This window comes from Pseudorasbora parva, chromosome 23 (genome assembly GCF_024679245.1).
Source record: "Pseudorasbora parva isolate DD20220531a chromosome 23, ASM2467924v1, whole genome shotgun sequence".
Classification (NCBI taxonomy): Eukaryota; Metazoa; Chordata; class Actinopteri; order Cypriniformes; family Gobionidae; genus Pseudorasbora; species Pseudorasbora parva.
Window position 1 is genome coordinate 15,650,732 of NC_090194.1, and position 20,761 is coordinate 15,671,492.

Genomic DNA, 20,761 nt, shown 5'->3' on the forward strand with positions numbered 1-20,761 from the left:
ATAAAAGCTTTCGAGCCGTGTGTACATTCGTCTCTCATTAGCAATCGCTTCAGCGTTCAGCACTCGGCCCTGCTCTCCTTCATACTACAGAAACATTCATAATCTCACCCATGAAAAGATTTTTACTGGAGTCCCATCCTGATTCTTTTCCCCCGGCTGTGAGGTGAAGACAACACCTACCAAGATTCGTGGACAATCTCGTCGTCATCAAACTACGCCTTTTGTTTTAAATAGGTGACCTAGCGGTGAAAACTACATATTGTGCCTTTAATATAACTTATAGTATTACCAACATTGTAAGTATGGGCTCCTATTGTGATGCTTGTCGTTTTGTTATTGATTGGCTGGATGACTAGTTTCTCACAGTGAACTGAGAATGCTCTAAATAAGAGGCATTACTTCGTTTAAAACAAAAGTGTAACATGGATGAGTTTCCAACAGACATTTACTTCAACATTAACACAATAAATTAAAATATTTTTTGAATATATTGCCTGATTATGATTGTTGGGGAAATGTTTTGCTTATTTGGGCAGGATAAAAAAAGTGTTTTTATATATATCCAAAATGATTCCCATTGTGCAGCTAAAGTTTCAAATATACACTAAATTCTCACTTACATCAAAATTAAACAGTAAAGATTGCATTTATTTGATCAAATTCAGTAAAGGTTTTCTATTGTAATATTTTAAGGTGTCATTTATTTCTGGGATCAAAGCTGAATTTTCAGCATCAGTCTTCAGTGTCACATGATCCTTCAGAAATATTCTAATGATGGATAATTATCAAAACATTCCTGATTATCATCGATGTTAAACCATTTGTGCGGCTTCATATTTTTAAGGAAGCTGTTATACATTTCTTTCAGGATTCTTTGATTGGAAAGTTCAAAAGAACAGTGTTTGTTTGAAATATAAATATTAGGGCTGTCAAAAACTCATGACTGTGATTTTAATTATTTTAACTCGATTAATCTCACTTTTTTATAATTTCTAAGTGTACCTTAAATTTAATTTTTACATTTTTAATACTCTAATCAACACGTATGGACAAATATGCATGCTTTATGCAAATGTATGTTCAGTATTAGAGAAACCATAATCGGAGCATGAAGACTAGACGTGTATCAAAGATCAGATGTTTTTCAAAGAACTTGTTCATGTCTCTTAATCCTAAGGTTAAAGTTTCAGAATAAGAAGTGACTTCATTTACTTATCATCTTAAAATGAGAGGAGTTTTTACACTGGCAGTTTAATTCAGAACAGGGCACAGTTCGTATGAAAAATTGGTAATGTGAAAGCAGTCATGCGGACCTAAGAGGGCACACCATACCTGGAGGCGGTCCATATTCCACAAATAGGAATATAGTGTGGCGCCTTTATGAGATGCGCGTTCCCTATTGAACTGCCGGTATTTTGTGTGTGCCTGTGCCGCGATTCACGTGAACCGTGTGAGGAACACAGACTCGGGAGCGCTCTTGTTCAGAAAAGTAACCTGAGTAATCGTTTTAGCCGCTTGTAATATATTTAGTTCAATAAAACACATACTGTAAGTGGTGATGGTGTTATTTATTTACATGAGTGAGATTGAGCTTCAGTGCATCGCGCTCGGACTGCAGAGAATGTGCTCAGTGAAAACTCACTACTTTCGACCTGCAGTCTAATAAGAGTAAAGTAGAAAATATGGTAGGCTATTGCACTTGTTTCAGGGTAATGTTATTGTTGACCCTTTTCTTTATCTGTTATTTGCTGCTGCGCCCTTTACGTCTATGGCTGATCTCAATTTCTCTAACTACGGGCCATAGATGAGTGTGCTGTTAATCAAATTGGTGCCGTTTAAAATTAATCTGTGTTAATTTTGACAGCCCTAATAAATATTTTACTTTATAAAGGTCTTTACTGTCATCGTTAAGCAATTAAATGCTTCCTTTCTGAATAGGTGTTCATTTCTTTAAAACAAAACCTCTTACTGACTCACACTTTTGAACAGTAGTGTATCTCTAACAGTAGTGTTTTTTTTGTATACATTACATTTATGATTAAAGAAGGGAGTTTGATATTGTTTTGATTACAGTAACGTGACCGGAGTATGTGTCGTGTGTCTGTAGAAGCATGTAAGGCCAAGCCAGACTCCGGTCCGTGCTCCGGAAGGTTGCAGCGCTTCTATTACAACTCGTCCATCATGACCTGTGAGACGTTCACCTATGGAGGCTCTATGGGGAATCAGAACAACTTTGTGACCGAAAAGAAGTGTCTGCAGAGCTGTCGCACTGAGGGTGAGTCTGTGTTTGTGGTCCAAAAGCCCAGATGAGTAGCCCATAGTGACCCAGCACACAGTTCATCTGTCCCTGATGTGGTCCTAATATATACACTGTATTTTGTCCCTGTAGCTGCCTGTAGACTGCCCATGGATGCTGGTCCTTGTAAAGCATTCATAGACATGTGGGCCTTCGATTCTTCTGCGGGAAAGTGTGTGCCCTTCACATATGGAGGCTGCAAGGGCAATGGCAACAAATTCTACAGCCAGCAGGAGTGTGAGGAGTTATGTTGAGAAACGGTAGGAAACGCGTTACACTGGAGGAGGACAATGTTTTTTCATTAAAGGCACAATACGTAAGATTTCTTTTTTGAAATATCCAAAAATTAGATGTTGTTCCAGATGTTTTCAAGACCGTTTAAATCCAGACAAATAGCCAGGACACTGAAATGTCTGTGCGTCGCCTATCAATATCATACCCGCGTTACCCTAGATTTCCGTCTTATTTTGTAGAAACCATGGTAACACCAAAGATGCTTTGTTTTATTCGACAGGAACAATTGTTTGGATACATTTAGACCGTAAAACTAATTGTTATACAGCTCAACACACTTAGTCTTATCGTTTGAATCTCCTTTTCTTGATTTTTCACTTGGTTTTCACCATGCCTCAGAGAAAAACACTTTTGTCAAGACAAGTGGCTAGCATGGCATAATCAGATAATAGAGTAATAGAGCATTTTCTCCGTCATACAATGTTTAATAAAATAATTGCATGCCATTTTGCAATGCAAGCCATCCAGCATTTAGCTTTTAATGATATTCTAATTTTGATCTAGCTTACTGCAGTGTGTAAAAAGTGCCTTGTAGCAGCCGCCAAGCGAACACACAGGGATGTTATGACAATTTTCAACACTCAAATGTATCTGATTTGATAAAACAGCACTGCGTTACCCCACATGCGCTTGTCCAGAAGAAGCGGAAGCTGTCGTCTGTGGTATAATAAAAGCTTTCGAGCCGTGTGTACATTCGTCTCTCATTAGCAATCGCTTCAGCGTTCAGCACTCGGCCCTGCTCTCCTTCATACTACAGAAACATTCATAATCTCATCCATGAAAAGATTTTTACTGGAGTCCCGTCCCGATTCTTTTCCCCCGGCTGTGAGGTGAAGACAAACAACTACCAAGATTCGTGAACAATCTCGTCGTCATCAAACTACGCCTTTTGTTTTAAATAGGTGACCTCTAGCGGTGAAAACTACATATTGTGCCTTTAATATAACTTGTAGTATTACCAACATTGTAAGGATGGGCTCATTGTGATGTCTGGTCTTTTTTTTTTTTGTGTTTGTTTGTTTTTATTATTATTGATTTGCAGGAGATGACAAGCTTCTCACCGAGAGAAAGAACTAAGAATGCTGTGAATAAGAGAGGCACTACTTTAAAACCTTAAAGTGCAACATGGATCAGTTTCCAACAGACATTTACCTCAACATTAACACAATAAATAGAAATGCATCATTTTCTGGTTGTGAACATTTTTTCATTTTTTTTTTTTTTAATGTAATAAGCTTCTGTCTGGGGATTTAATTAATAATTTTAATGATTGGGATGTGCTGTATCTTCCTCTTACTGGATAATTTCTTTAGCCTGACAAGCCAGACCCACATCAAGATGTTTGGTCTGGAAACTCACCATAGACAGGGCTCAATCCGAGAGGCGGGATAAACGGTTGTCTTTCAAACTCCCTCTGCACGCGATAGGATAGCGCTACAACCAACCAGAGAAACGAAGGTGAAACGGAGCTCGTTGATAGATTAAACATTCACCGTATCCGGTCGGCAAGACTCCGAACACATCTTCCCTTTTTAAGAATGACTTTAGTGCCGTTCTTTTCTCAGAGAAAAGCTTAACTCCAAGTCTTCCAGAGTCGCGGTCAAAGAAACTGGCGAACGCCAGTCTTTCAAATCAGCTGTGTTTACTAGAAGCACGCAAACGCACCTCTGCCGTGGTCATTATGGCCCCGCCCACCGACTCTATACACGATGTGATTGGCCCGGCAAGAGTTAGGCGAATACAGTTTAGAAGGGTATTGAGAGTTGCTAGACGACACTCGCAGGCAGATTAAATTTGCTGCCGCTAGGGTGCGTCTAGATTTCTAGGCTATAATTTCTTAGAATTGCAACTGGTTTCCCCTACTGACAGTGGCCAGGAGAGTTCAGTGTTGTCTACTGAAGGCCATCTTACCAGCTTTAGTCTTTGGAGTTGTGCTGATCTGATTTCACTGCTGATCTGTGACCAGTTTTATATGGGTTTTAAAATAATACTGAAGCATTACGTTCAGGCTTATGAATCTGATCCTGCATACGGGCAGTTTAGTAGTTTGAGCATAGTCCCCAGCAGTTATATACAGCCTTTAATTATGATAATGCTGTAAACAGAAGCGTTCAAAAAATATTTTGACCGTGTGACTAAATCCAACCACACCGTGACAGATTTTGCTTTCACTTTAACTGATCCGTTACAGACGAGGCGCATCTTGTCGATAGGGATTACTTAACACTGAGCACATTTACATGCGCACCAGTAAGTACTCACAAATCTCAGCTTCTTTTATCGGAGTACGGTCCTAAACGGTGTAAGCAAAACTAGTCTTCTGTAAGTGCAGACATTGTGAAAATAAGATTAATTTTATACCAGCATCACTGATTAATATAACTGAACTTTGAGATTGCGTTTATGGAATGAGTGACAGCTTTTAGTGATTATAAAGGGAGCGCTCTGCCTAGACAATATCATTTTTATTAATAGGTCTATAATATATCCTCCTGAGACCCAGTAATAGACTTTTGTCCACTGTAGTACTTTGTGCTTTCAAGTATTCATACATAATTTTGAATATTCGGACTTCTGACCTGTAAGGTTGCCAGAATAATAATCCTACACTGTTTGATAATAGGCCAGAGGAGAATTGGCACCCTGACTGAATCTGGTTTATGATCCAAATTATTTAACTAAATATACAAATAAAATTAATAAGGTCTTATTTAATTCTATAAACTATAATAGTGGTCTGCCAACATTATTGCTCTATGATCAATTAAAATAAGCTGATAACATCACTGTTTTCTCCAGAACGACTGTACAGCCAAATCAAATTTTGTTGCAATATTGTCCTGTTTAACACTGTGAAGCTGCTTTGAAACAATCGTAATTATAAAAGCGCTTTATAAAGTTGATTGGTAGTGGACATATTTTAGTGAGTTTCTGTGACCGCATACATGTCACCATTTTAAGTCAGGATGTCCTGTAAAGAGCACAATGGGGGCTTTGCACTGATAAACGTTTCACCAGGAGGACATTTTGGTCTTTAAAAATGGCTGACATGAATGTGTAGCACTTATGAAAATTATGATATTTTGCAATTATAACTTAAAGGGTTAATTCACCCAAAAAATATTTCATTAATTACTCACCCTCATGTCATTGGACACCCGTAACACCTTCGTTCATCTTCAGAACACGAAGATATTTTTGGTGAAAGCTGATGGCTGAGAAAGGCTTCAGATAGGCCTCCATTGGCATTCAGTACATTCCCACTGACCCACTCACAAGACCCTTAAAAGGCACTAAAGAAGTTATTACAAAGTCCATCTCACTACAGTGGCTGTACAATAATTTTACGAAGCGACGAGAATAGTTTTTGTGCGCAAAAAAATTAAAATAATGACTTTATCCGCCAAGTTATTGTCTTCTGTGAAGGTCTTGGATGTGAACTCTCGTGATAGCGGTGCTCCTCCTCTTCTGTATTGATCGGTGGAGCTGCGTCATATTCTCGGGCATGCGTCGAGTTCACGTCAATAATTTGGTGGATAAGGTCGTTATTTCGATTTTTGTGCACATAACTATTTTTGTCGCATTTTAAAATTATTGTACAGCCACTGTAGTGAGATGGACTTTGTAACTACTTCTTTAGTGCCTTTTAAGGGTCTTGTGAGTGGGTCAGTGGAAATGTACTGAATGCCAATGGAGGCCTTTCTGAAGCCTTTCTCAGCCATCAGCTTTCAACAAAAATATCTTCATTTGTTAGCCTGGATGCCAGCTGAACTTAGCCCCACCCACAATTGTTTTAGTTCAGTCTGGCCTCGATCCACAGAGGAGTAATTATCCCCGAACAGAAACTGTTCAGACCAATGAAATCATCAGGGCTGGCTTTAGACGGTGACGGACAGATGATAAACAGTAACATAATCATGCATGTCATCAAAGGGGCTTGGATTATATTTGTTCAAATCCTAAATGGAGAGCTTGTTTGTATATGCATTCACCTTCACAATTTCTCTCAAAAAAATATGATCATGTTGGGTAAGTACTCTGAGTATCCCTAAACAATAGCTTCTCGGGGGGGTTCTTCTTATATAAGTTCTAAAGCACTATTGGACCCGCCACACTAGTGGGGACCTTAGGGACGTAACCTTCCCTCGGGAACAGGAACGCCTTCACCATACCAGGTGCAAATTCTGAGCAAGTGACAATGCTTGTAGATCCCCTACTCTCTTTAACTAGGAAATAGCCAGAAGAAAAAGTGTTTTTAGTGTAAGAAATTTCTCCGGCACCTCTTCGATCGGTTCAAAAGGAGCCAACGCTTCTAGGACACACAAATAAACACTGTTTATAATTACTATGTTGTTGTTGTTGTTTTTACAGTGGGTCATAATATAGCATATCTTTTTCAGTGCGTTTTGTGGCGTTAGGAATTTTTTTTCTGCGCATTAACTGCAAACCTGCGTAGGCCTACACCACCTCCTGAGCTGGCGTAGGATTTGAGCGTGCCGTAGGCCAACATCCATATTGATAAATATCACGGTGGTTTTGGGTGTACGCTGGAAATTATGTGTACGCACTTTTGATAAATGAGGGCCATTCTGACTAGAATTGAGTAGGCTATATGACCACGTCAGGCTATTAATTTGTGTTCTGAAGATGAAGGTCACAGCCAGGTGTCCAACGACATGAGGGTGAGTAATTAAAGAAATAATTTTAATTTTTGGGTGAACTAACCCTTTAAATCTGATTCATTTTCAAATTGTTTGTTATAAATCAACATCTCAGGAAAATAGGGTTTCTAATCAAAATATGACTTTCTGTTTCAAAACAGGGCATTGATTTTAAGTGTCCACTGAAGAGAACGCCAGGACTTAAATCATTTTTTTTAATGCATTTTGGAGAGACAAGTGAATAGAGAGAGGCTATTACTCCCATTATCACACTTATTTTTTTCATTAAATGTTGCACCAAGAACACATTAATATGCAAATTAGATGCAGTGTATAGATGCATTGCATTGAGTGGGAAAATCTAGGTATGGCCATTTTACCCACATATTGCATTAAGACTAAGATGGTATATCAATGCATTCAGTTATATATGTCATAACATAGTTCAGTATCATCTTTAAACAAAGTTTGTTTAAAATAAATCTTGAAACTTAAAGTGCATTCGTAAATTAAAAATAAATCCCATTGTTTTTGCCTGTAGCTACATGCACTTTTGTCTTTTCTTTAACAATCGAGTCATATCATATGAATAAAATATAATTTTTCCACACAAAAAAAAGTATTTTTTTTCTTATGCTCTAAATATTGTAATGACAAGAAAAAAAAGAGTTTGAATAAAACCTGTTTTCCATTCATGACAAGCGGCCACATACACTGACCCATCCGTACATGCGGGATTCACTCGAAAAATGTGATGAAGTAGTTATACATCATGTCGAAATCAGGCTCATAAAAATGTCAGGAAAACACTATTCGGGGCTGCATGTCATTATCCATGGATCACTTAATCTTTGGTAAGTTGTAAGAACCACTGTAATATCGAGCCCAGCCTTTGTTAAAAACTGATAATCGTTCGCTCTACTCGCGTTTTCCTCTATTAACCCAGTAGTATATTCCTGCTGCCATCCAGCCCCGCGGAAACGTGACGTCGGTGCATACCCCCTAAATGCCTCCGAGCTCCCTCATCATGAGAGGACTCGAAACCGATGTGCCTCGCAGGTGACGCTTTTCACGCACCGGTCTCGAGTCCTCATGATGCGGGAGCTCGGAGGCATATAGAGGGCATGCACACCATTTGCTCCTCACGTCTTTCGCTTGTCAACCTCGCCACAGCCAAAACAAAAAGGAACATAAGGTACAGGTTGGAGTCGATAGACTGATAAGAAGAACTTCGTTTTGTTGGGATGGTTTTTGGATTGGTGTTGCAGACATGTGACTGGAGTTGATCTTGTTTGTGCTTTCAGAACTTCATTTGGATCACAGACAGAATGATGCGTGTTGTTCTGGTGTTTCTGCTATCCCTCCTGGGACTGCTGCATGCCGAGCCTCTGCCCGATGAACCCGTCCTCCAGACCCAAGAGAACTTTGATTTAAAACAGGTAAGTTATTCCTTTTGGAAGACTAAGAAACTAGTTTTGAACACTTACGAGTTAAAAAAAAAAACTGTATTTAAAAGGTTTTATAGGCTATTTCCACAGAGAGCCACTGCTCTACTCAAAGTGGAAACCGTAATAAAACTATCCTGAACCGCGTCTGCGTAACTCAAACCCACATTTATTATGCTTTGCAAAGTTGGGTGACAGATGCGTTGCGTTCCCACATGCGCACCTATACAACAATTTATAAATTTTTTTGTGGAAAGCAGCAGATCATTTGCATTTAAAGGGACACGTGCAAAAAAACACGTTTTTGCTCACACCCTAATAGAGGCAAATTTGACAAGCTATGAAATATCTGAGGTGTATTTTGAGCTGAGACTTTGCAGACAGATTCTGGGGACACCAGGGATCTTGTGAAAATGGTTGTTATATTAATGTTTTTTTTGTGTGTGTGACTAACTACACTGAGTACATGTGTAAAATAAAGCATAACCAATAATTCTGCTATATGATTGGCTTGCAATAGAGGGCGAGGCGGAATGCGGTTGTAACGCCCCCTGGGAATGGACCGGGTGAGTAATAGTGTCGCTTATGTGCTTCTTTAATATTTTAGAAGGAAACAATCATGATTTATGTCAGTAGTAATTACAAAATTGAGTCTATAAATACATTTTATGTAATTAAATTGAACAAAAAATGTGCAATCCAGTTTAAAATACTTTTTTTGAATATATTGCCTGATTATATGGTTGTTGAGGAAATGGGTTTTGCTTATTTGGGCAGGCTTAAAGTATATAAAACTATAAAAACCTAAAACTATTCCCAATGTGAAGCTAAAGTTTCAAATATACACTACTATTTACCATTGATATCAGTAAAAAATGTAACTGTTGCATTTATTTGATGAAATTCAGTAAAACGTTTTCTATTGTAACATTAATGTCATTTATTTCTGGGATCAAAGCTGAATCTTCAGCATCAGTCTTCAGTGTCACATGATCCTTCAGAAATCATTCTAATATGATGGTTTGATCAAAAAACAATGTTAGACCATTTGTGCTGCTTCATATTTTTATGGAAACTGTTATACATTTCTTTCAGGATTGTTCGATGAATAGAAAGTTCAAAAGAACAGTGTTTATTTGAAATATAACTATTTAACATTATAAATGTCTTTACTGTCATTAAGCAATGTATTGCTTCCTTTCTGAATAGTTGTTAGTTTCTTTAAACCAAAACATTTACTGACTCACTTTTGAACAGTAGTGTATCTTACACTGTTCATACATGTGTGAGAAACGGTGCAGAATGATCAATCATTTATCGTTGCTTTGATTACAGTAATGTGACGGAGTATGTATGCGTGTCTGTAGAATCATGTATTTTGTCCCTGTAGCTGCCTGTAGACTGCCCATGGATGTTGGTCCTTGTAAAGCATTCATAGACATGTGGGCCTTCGATTCTTCTGCGGGAAAGTGTGTGCCATTCACATATGGAGGCTGTGAGGGCAATGGCAACAAATTCTTCAGCCAGAAGGAGTGTGAGGAGTTATGCGGAGTCATGTTGAGAAAAGGTAGGACACACACCTTATACTGGAGGACGGCAACTATTTATTTATCTATTTTTTTTCATTAAAGTCACAATACAAAAGATTTCTTTCTTTTTTTTTTATATCCAAAAACTAGATGTTATTCCAGATGTTTAAGACTGTTTAAATCCAGACAAATAGCCAGGACACGGACATGTGTCTGTGCGTCGCCTATCAATGACCTCATACCCGCGTTACCCTAGACTTCCTTTTTCACCATGCCCACACTATTTTGTCAAGTGGCTAACATGGCATAATCAGATAATACAGTAATACAGCATTTTCTCCGTCATACAATGTTTTAAAGTTTCCAATGTTTTCAGTTTGATGTCAGTTAAAAAAATTAAAGTTTGCATTTATTTGATCAAATTCAGTAAAGGTTTTCGATTGTAATATTTTAAGGTGTCATTTATTTCTGTGATCAAAACTGAATTTTCAGCATCAGTCTTCAGTGTCACATGAGCCTTCAGAAATATTCTAATGATGGTTTGATGATCAAAACATTCCTGATTATCATCGACGTTAAAAACATTTGTGCTGCTTCATTTTTATGGAAACTGTTATACATTCTTTCAGGATTATTTGATGAATGGAAAGTTCAAAAGAACAGTGTTTGTTTGAAATACAAATATTTAACATTATAAATGTCTTTACTGTCATTACGCAATTTAATGCTTCCTTTCTGAATAGGTGTTCATTTCTTTAAAACAAAACCTCTTACTGACTCACACTTTTGAACAGTAGTGTATCTCTAACAGTAGTGCATTTTTTTTTGTATACATTACATTTATGATTAAAGAACGGAGTTTGATATTGTTTTGATTACAGTAACGTGACCGGAGTATGTGTCGTGTGTCTGTAGAAGCATGTAAGGCCAAGCCAGACTCCGGTCCGTGCTTCGGAAGGTTGCAGCGCTTCCATTACAACTCGTCCGTCATGGCCTGTGAGACGTTCACCTATGGAGGCTGTTTGGGGAATCAGAACAACTTTGTGACCGAAAAGAAGTGTCTGCAGAGCTGTCGCACTGAGGGTGAGTCTGTGTTTGTGGTCCAAAAGCCCAGATGAGTAGCCCATAGTGACCCAGCACACAGTTCATCTGTCCCTGATGTGGTCCTAATATATACACTGTATTTTCTCCCTGTAGCTGCCTGTAGACTGCCCATGGATGCTGGTCCTTGTAAAGCATTCATAGACATGTGGGCCTTCGATTCTTCTGCTGGAAAGTGTGTGCCATTCACATATGGAGGCTGCAAGGGCAATGGCAACAAATTCTACAGCCAGCAGGAGTGTGAGGAGTACTGCAGAGTTGTGTTGAGAAACGGTAGGATTATTACACATTATACTGGAGAAGGACAACACTTTTTTTTTTTTTTTTCATTAAAGGGGGGGGGGGGGGGGGTGCAACACTCAGTTTCAGTCAGTTTCATGTCAATCTTGAGTACCTATAGAGTAGTATTGCATCCTTCATATCTCCGAAAAATCTTTAGTTTTATTATATTTATAAATGAAATATAGGCTGTACCGAGTCTTTCCGGAAAACCAAGTGCCCTGAGGCGTATCGAGTGGGCGGAGCTAAAGAATGACGATCGCGAACAAAGCGGTGACGTCCTCAAGCGTGGAAAAGCCCATGGCTATCGATCTCAGCTAATAGATATATGATCCAGAATCAAATCTGAGGCTGAAATAAATTGAACAGGAGAAACCGCAACATCAGGACGTCCGTCTCTGTGGTATGTACTGTGTTTAGTGGCCTGTCAACATTTGTTTACTCGCAGTTTATGAGGACATGATTCGGTTTATGGACTATTGTATGCGACTAAACCTTAGCAGTAGCAAGCAAAAAGGTTTTGCACGTCAGACTAGAGTTACATAGAACAGCAATGGTGTAACGTTAGCGCATTTGAATGACGAAGCACGCGATCGTGTCGTTTACTCATGCGACGATAGCCAACAGCATAGACATTTGAAGCAGTTTTACTCACGGACCGCTCCGTCAAAAACACACTTCTTTGGTATGATTTGGTGAAGTCCTGTGACAGCAGTGGCGTGGAAATCCGATGTTGTGACGCTTCCCATCATTTCTGCGTTAAAATCAGTTCAAATGCAGCACTGCCTTCCTGGAATGCTGTGCTGAAGCGTTGAAGTCGCTTGATGTCACTCATAGGAATAAAGTGGATTGCGGCGCGGACTATAAAGACATGTGTTCACGGATGACTGGATCTGCAGCTGAGAGTGTTTATGGCCGTGCATTTCCTCTATCGCTCTAGTCACGCGTGCGCACACCCTACCCTACAAGGCCCTTCCGCTCTATTAACGTCAAGCCGAGCCATACTCGGAAAAAACTCTCCGAAACTTGTGAGAAACCGGAAGGAGTATTTTTGATACAGAAATACTCTATCAAATGTCCAACATTAGTTTTTGAAACTTTGTCTATGTTTAGGATGGGAATCCAAGTCTTTAACAGTGAAAGCTCAGTATGCATGAAACAGCATTTCACCCCCACTTTAAAGTAAAAATACGCAAGATTTATTTTTCGAATTATCCAAAAACTAGATATTCCAGATGTTTTCAAGAATGTTTAAATCCAGACAAATAGCCAGGACACGTGTCTGTGCGTCGCCTATCAATATCATACCTGCGTTACCCTAGATTTCCGGTCTTATTTTGTAGAAACCATGGTAACACCAAAGACGCTTTAATATATTGTTTTATTAGACAGGGGGAAAATAGTTTGGATTGATTTATAGACCAAAAACGAATTAGTTATACAGCTCAACACATTTAGTCTTATTGTTTGAGTCATTTTTTTTCTTTTCTTTTTTCTCCACGACTGCATGTTTTCACCATGCCTCAGAGAAAAACACACTTTTCACACAAGTGGCTAACATGGCATAATCAGATAATACAGTAATACAGCATTTTCTCCGTCATACAATGTTTTAAAAATAATTGCATGCCATTTTGCAACGCAAGCCATCGAGCATTTAGCTTTCAATGATATTCTAATTTTGATCTAGCTTACTGCAGTGTGTAAAAAGTGCCTCGTAGCAGCCGCCAAGCGAACACACAGGGATGTTATGACAATTTTCAACACTCAGATGTATCTAATTTAATAAAACAGCACTGCGTTACCCCACATGCGCTTGTCCAGAAGAAGCGGAAGCTTTCGTCTGTGGTATAATAAAAGCTTTCGAGCCGTGTGTACATTCGTCTCTCATTAGCAATTGCTTATTTTCGCTTCAGAAAGCTGTCATGCGGACTTAAGAGCGCACACCATACCTGGAGGAGGTCCATATTCCATGAGTAGGAATATAGTGTGGCCCCTTTAAGAGAGAGGCGCCCTTTGTGTGTGCCCAACTGTGCCACGATTCACGTGAACCGTGTGATGAACACAGACTCGGGAGCGCTCTTGTTCAGAAAAGTAACCCGAGTACTCGTTTTAGCCGCTTGTAATATATTTAGTTCAATAAAACACGTACTGTAAGTGGTGATGGTGTTATTTATTTGAGTGAGATTGAGCTTCAGTGCATCGCGCTCGGACTGCAGAGAATGTACTCAGTGAAAACTCACTACTTTCGACCTGCAGTCTAATAAGAGTAAAGTAGAAAATATGGTAGGCTATTGCACTTGTTTCAGGGTAATGTTATTGTTGACCCTTTTCTTTATCTGTTATTTGCTGCTGCACCCTTTACGTCTATGGCTGATCTCAATTTCTCCAACTACGGGCCATAGATGAGAGAATGTGCTGTTAATCAAATTGGTGCCGTTTAAAATTAATCTGTGTTTATTTTGACAGCCCTAATATTTTACATTATAAATGTCTTTACTGTCATTAAGCAATTTAATGCTTCCTTTCTGAATAGGTGTTCATTTCTTTAAAACAACCTCTTACTGACTCACACTTTTGAACAGTAGTGTATCTCTAACAGTAGTGTTTTTTTGTATACATTACATTTATGATTAAAGAAGGGAGCTTGATTATTGCTTTGATTACAGTAACGTGACCGGAGTATGTATGTCGTGTGTCTGTAGAAGCATGTAAGGCCGAGCCAGACTCCGGTCCGTGCTTCGGAAGGTTGCAGCGCTTCCATTACAACTCGTCCATCATGACCTGTGAGACGTTCACCTATGGAGGCTGTATGGGGAATCAGAACAACTTTGTGACTGAAAAGAAGTGTCTGCAGAGCTGTCGCACTGAGGGTGAGTCTGTGTTTGTGGTCCAAAAGCCCAGATGAGTAGCCCATAGTGACCCAGCACACAGTTCATCTGTCCCTGATGTGGTCCTAATATATACACTGTATTTTGTCCATGTAGCTGCCTGTAGACTGCCCATGGATGCTGGTCCTTGTAGAGCACACATACCCATGTGGGCCTTCGATTCTTCTGCGGGAAAGTGTGTGCCCTTCACATATGGAGGCTGCGAGGGCAATGGCAACAAATTCTTCAGCCAGAAGGAGTGTGAGAAGTTATGTTGAGAAACGGTAGGAAATGCACGTTACACTGGAGGAGGACGACATTTTTTCATTAAAGGCACAATACGTAAGATTTTTTTTTTTTGTTGAAATATCCAAAAACTAGATTTTCCAGATGTTTTCAAGACTGTTTAAATCCAGACAAATAGCCAGGACACTGAAATGTCTGTGCGTCGCCTATCAATGACCTCATACCCGCGTTACCCTAGATTTCCGGTCTTTTTGTAGAAACCATGGTAACGCCAAAGACGCTTTAATATATTGTTTTATTAGACAGGGGAACAATTGTTTGGATGCATTTAGACCGAAACTATTGTTATACAGCTCAACACATTTAGTCTTATTGTTTGAATCTCATTTTCTTGATTTTCCACGACTGCATGTTTTCACCATGCCTCAGAGAAAAACACACTTTTGTCAAGTGGCTAACATGGCATAATCAGATAATACAGCATTTTCTCCATCATACAGTGTTTAATAAATAATTGCATGCCATTTTGCAACGCAAGCCATCCAGCATTTAGCTTTCAATTATATTCTAATTTTGATCTAGCTTACTGCAGTGTGTAAAAAGTGCCTCGTAGCAGCCGCCAAGCGAACACACAGGGATGTTATGACCATTTTCAACACTCAAATGTATCTGATTTGATAAAACAGCACTGCGTTACCCCACATGCGCTTGTCCAGAAGAAGCGGAAGCTGTCGTCTGTGGTATAATAAAAGCTTTCGAGCCGTGTGTACATTCGTCTCTCATTAGCAATCGCTTCAGCGTTCAGCACTCGGCCCTGCTCTCCTTCATACTACAGAAACATTCATAATCTCATCCATGAAAAGATTTTTACTGGAGTCCCATCCTGATTCTTTCCCGTGAGGTGAAGATGACAACTCCCAAGATTCGTGGACAATCTCGTCGTCATCAAACTACGCCTTTTGTTTTGAATGGGCGACCTCTAGCGGTGAAAACTACATATTGTGCCTTTAATATAACTTGTAGTATTACCAACCGTTTTTTTTTTTGTTACTGATTTGCAGGAGATGACAAGCTTCTCATCGGGAGAAAGCACTAAGAACACTGTGAATAAGCAAAGCACTCCTTTGTTTAACCTTAAAGTGCAACATGGATCAGTTTCCAACAGACACTTACCTCAACATTAACACAATAAATAGAAATGAATTGCTTTCTGGTTGTGAATTTTTCATTTCATTGGTTTTAAAGGGTTAGTTCACCCAAAAATGAAAATGATTTCATTAATTACTCGCCCTCATGTCATTGGACAACCGTAACACCTTCGTTCATCTTTGGAACACAAATGAAGATATTTTTGTTGAAAGCTGATGGCTGAAAAAAGCTTCAGAAAGGTCTCCATTGGCATTCAGTACATTTCCACTGACCCACTCACAAGACCCTTAAAAGGCACTAAAGAAGTTATTACAAAGTCCATCTCACTACAGTGGCTGTTCAATTTTACGAAGCATGAGAAGGTTTTAAAAATGATGAGTTTATCCGCCAAGTTATGGTCTTCCATGTAGGTCTCTGACATGCACTCGCGCGATTAGCGGCACTCCTTGTTACAGGTGTCCAGACATGAGGGTGAGTTATTAATGAAATTTTCATTTTTGGGTGAACTAACCCTGGGTGAACTAAGGTAATGAGCTTCTGTCTGGGGATTTAATTTTTTTTTTTTTTTTTTTTTTTAGGGCTGTCAAAGTTAACGCGTTAATAACGCATTAACGCAAATTCATTTTAACGGCGCTAAATTTATTAACGCGTTAACGCCGCGCGCATTTTCTGTTTGATCCATAACCCCTAGTTGGAGAAATCGGGATAAGCCTGTAAAGGACGCAGCAACAAACATTAATAGGAAAAGAAAATGGTTATCATTAATATTCTAAACCAAAAGTGCAGTTATTGCCTGGAAGCTACCATATTTTCTGTTTAACCATAGACAAAAGAAAAGTCCGTTTACATTGAGCACATTCTCTGCAGTCCGAGCGCGATGCGTGAATAACGTTACACTGAAGCTCATGTCTGAGGTAAATCATTGACACATCACCACTTACAGTACATGTGTTCTATTGAACTAAATGCATTACAATCGGCTAAAACGAAGGCACAGATTACTCTTCTGAACAAGAACGCTCCCGAGTCCGTGTTCTTCACACTGTTCAAGTGAATCGAGGCACAGTTCGGCGCGCACATGCAAAATACCGGCAGTTCAATAGAGAGCGCGCCTCTCTTAAAGGGGCCACACTATATTCCTACTCGTGGAATATGGACCTCCTCCGGGTGTGGTACTGATGTGCTCACAGGTCCGCATGACCGCTTTCACATTACCATTTCTTCATACGATCTGTGCCCTGTTCTGAACTAAACTGCCAGTAATACTACCTTTTATTTATATTCTTAAAATGAGAGAAATCCCTGCTTATTCTGAAATTAAGCTAGCTAATTCCCAGAATGCTTCGCTGCCCTACGAGGCCATTTCCAAAGCCACCTACTAGATTACTGAATCACTGATCACTTTCCCACTGCAACTGCTTCATTTTCATAAAGTCAGTTTCAGTTAGAGAACAGACACTAAAATTAAAAACTGAATGTGTCTGTTCAATATCTGAGGGAGTCTCACAGCCCAAAACGCTGCAGGAGTTGTATATATTGACAGCTTGTGATGAGAGCTGAGGTAAACGCGTCCGCGGCATAGATTCACAGCGCATGTTCAGTCTGGCACATTTTCAGTTCATGCCTTTGAAAGCTTAACTTTCATAGGAATTAGTTTAAGAAGTTGAAAGACTTACTTTGCTCTGCTGGCAGCACGGTTTAAACATGAATGCCTGCAGGCTGCAGCTGAGAGCTGAGTGCGATCTCCCATCCCCCACGCGCGAGTTGAAAACATTCGGAAATGGCTCCCTCTGCTGGCTGTAGTCTTTAGCCTCTGGCCAACAATTCCCACAAATTGACATCCTGGGCGCGTATGTGCTTCAAGCCAGCAAAGTCTAGAGCTCTGGTGTTGAAGAAAGGAAAGGTTTCCAACAAGTTCAGCTTTACACTCGGCAAGACCCAGATACCATCAATCACTGATAAACCAGTGAAGAGCTTGGGAAAGGTGTTCGATTGCAGCCAGAAGGACACTGCAGCCATCCATGCAACCAACATTGAACTGGAGGGCTGGCTGGCTGCAGTAGACAAGTCAGGCCTACCTGGCAAGTTCAAGGCCTGGATTTACCAACATGGCATCCTCCCGGGGATTCTCTGGGCCCTCCTGATTTATGAGGTTCCAATCTCTACCATCGAGGGCTTTGAGAGGAGAGTCAGCAGGTTTCTACGGAAGTGGCTGGGCCTACCTCGAAGCCTGAGCAGCATTGCTTTGTATGGCCAGAACAATACGTTGAAGCTCCCCATCAGCGGCCTGAGTGAGGAGTTTAAGGTGGGCCGGGCCAGGGAGGTGCTGCAATACAGAGAGTCACTAGACCCGATGGTCTCCCAGGCTGGGATCGAGGTGAGGACAGGGCGGAAGTGGAGGGCAGTAGAGGCGGTGGATGAGGCTGAGTCATGGCTACGGCACAGGTCATTGATAGGAGCAGTGACTCATGGAAGAGCTGGGCTGGGTAGCGGCACAACACCTCGCTACAATAAGGCACAGGGGAAAGACAGGAGGTCACTTGTGCAGCAAGAGGTGCGGGCAGCAGTAGAGGAGGAGCGGGCCAGCACGATAGTTGGAATGCGGCAGCAGGGAGCCTGGACAAGATGGGAGAATGCAGTGGACCGCAGAGTCACATGGGCGGAGCTGTGGAAAGCAGAACCCCATCGCCTACGGTTCCTGATCCAGGCTGTCTATGATGTACTACCGAGCCCATCCAACCTGTTCAGCTGGGGATTGGTGGAGTCACCAGCCTGCACCCTCTGCCTGAAGAGGGGGACTTTGGAGCACATCCTCAGCTGCTGTCCGAAAGCACTGGGCGAGGGGCGCTACCGTTGGCGCCATGACCAAGTCTTGAAAGTCATAGCAAATACCATCAGCTGTGGAATTGGCCACTGGAAGCGCCTCCGCCCAGTGAAGAACACTATTGCTTTTGTCCAGGCTGGGGACAAGCCACCACTAGCTGCCAGGGCCACCTCATCAGGCCTGCTAGTAACAGCACGAGACTGGGAGTTGAAAGTTGACCTGGGCAAGCAACTGAAATTGCCAGAAGCTGTCGCCACCTCAACATTGCGGCCTGACATGCTACTCATCTCAGAGACCTCTAAGCAGATCGTTCTCCTTGAACTTACCGTACCCTGGGAGGACCGTATCGAGGAGGCCAATGAGAGAAAGAGGGCAAAATACGCTGAGCTAGTGGAGGAGTGCCGGAATAATAGGTGGCGAGCATGGTGTGAGCCCATTGGGGTTGGATGTTGAGGGTTTGCTGACTAGTCTCTCTGCAGGGCCTATAACATCCTGGGCATCAAAGGGGGGGGCCAGTAAGTGAAGGGCCATTAAGGAGGTCACAGAGTCAGCAGAAGTTGCCTCAAGGTGGCTGTGGATAAAGAGAGGAGAACCATGGGTGGGGTAGGGCTACCTGGACACAAGCTGGGGCCTGATCAACCCTGGCTGGGTCGCCTGGGTGAGAGTGTATGATGCTTGAAAGACCCGAAACACTACGTGACCCCAGGTAACATCACTGATGATGTGTCCAGGGTGCATCGAGGTGATGTATGTGATAAGCGTCATGGGAGGAATTTTTCCAGAAATAAAATGCATAAATCTCTTGTCTCAGGGGGATATGAGGGGCGGAAGCACAATCGTTTGAATATACTCCAGGGTTTCTACACTGTAAACAATTATTGTTGGTTTAACTTAAAAAAGTAAGTAACCTGGTTGCCTTAACATTGAGTTTATTGAAATTACAAATTTTAGTTGATACAATGAAGGACATTTATTTAATAAATAGAAACTCAAAATATTGTTGTATCTGAACCACATAAAAAATGTGATAAATCATGAAAATTGCACTATTTGGCATGTTTCACTGCGTCATCAGAAATAAAACGCACACAATTACCCAATATGCTTGCAAAATCTTTTAATAATATTTGAATAAAGATTGTCGAATCTCAAAAAATATTCATTGAATTAACTCAAAAATTAAAATTTTCAATGAAATTTTTAGGCAATCAGGTAACTTTTTTTTTTCTAAATAATTTTTTACAGTGTACTGATACAAAGCCATATGCTAATCGCTGAAGTAACCCTTTAAGGGATTTGTGGTGGAAATATAGCAGACTTACAACCCTGCCCACATCGCAAGCTGGAGATAAAGCGATTTTGCAGGATATTGCCATACAAATTAAATGCGCTCCCACGTCATTTACGCTCTACCACTTACTGATGATCATAGGCCTATAACAGAGCAGTTTCACTCTGAAACAAATATCACACAAAGATGTCTAAAGAGAGCTCGAAATTGCTACTTTTAAATAAAACAATATTTTAGTTTCAGAAAGATTCTCGCAGACAGGAGGTTTTTTATTTATTTTACAAAATTACAACGTTATTGTGAGTGTTCACAAATAAAAGTAGACAATTTATAGTTTATAGTTATAGTTCACAATTATCTGTAATTATCTGTAATTATCTGTGGCTGCACCAGGGTCCGTCATTACTTGGTTAAAGTTATGCCACTGAGGCTAGTACTGAGTGGTCCATGGCCCCAAAAAGTTTGAGAAATGTTTATTTAGATAATGGCTAACTGTAGGCATCAATAAATTACAACAATTTTGTGTTATAGGCACTGCTATTGACACAGGCAGTGGACAAACCTATTTTACTTGCTTCTCATGGAAGTGCGACAAAGGCACATAGGCTATATCAATTCTCTAATGTGGAAAAAGGCATAAACTAGCCTATATACATGAAACGAAGCATGTTTGCTCAGAATAACTTGTTCTCTGCATCATTTAATGTTGTAGAAAATGTTGAATGAATTTAAAGTGAGATCAAGAGAAAAAAGGAAGAAAGAAATAATTGTGCATT

The 20,761-nt window shown here is 40.3% G+C and overlaps 1 protein-coding gene across 3 annotated transcripts in view; it reads left to right on the top strand.

Annotated features, from left to right (window-relative positions):
• The window catches only part of LOC137061909 (papilin-like), a 46,628-nt gene extending 30,727 nt beyond the window's left edge, over window positions 1-15,901 (top strand). Inside the window, exons 12-18 of one of the 3 annotated variants that reach the window (XM_067432577.1) lie at window positions 2,108-2,275; window positions 10,087-10,263; window positions 11,141-11,308; window positions 11,423-11,599; window positions 14,311-14,478; window positions 14,593-14,759; window positions 15,783-15,899. In XM_067432577.1, coding sequence (XP_067288678.1) covers window positions 2,108-2,275; window positions 10,087-10,263; window positions 11,141-11,308; window positions 11,423-11,599; window positions 14,311-14,478; window positions 14,593-14,753 — 1,019 coding nt within the window. In that variant the 3' untranslated portion in view covers window positions 14,754-14,759; window positions 15,783-15,899. Of the gene's footprint in view, window positions 1-2,107; window positions 2,276-10,086; window positions 10,264-11,140; window positions 11,309-11,422; window positions 11,600-14,310; window positions 14,479-14,592; window positions 14,760-15,782 lie in introns of all 3 variants that reach the window. The other 2 variants (XM_067432579.1, XM_067432578.1) reach the window with 2 other exon arrangements.
• Window positions 15,902-20,761: the final 4,860 nt, after the last annotated feature.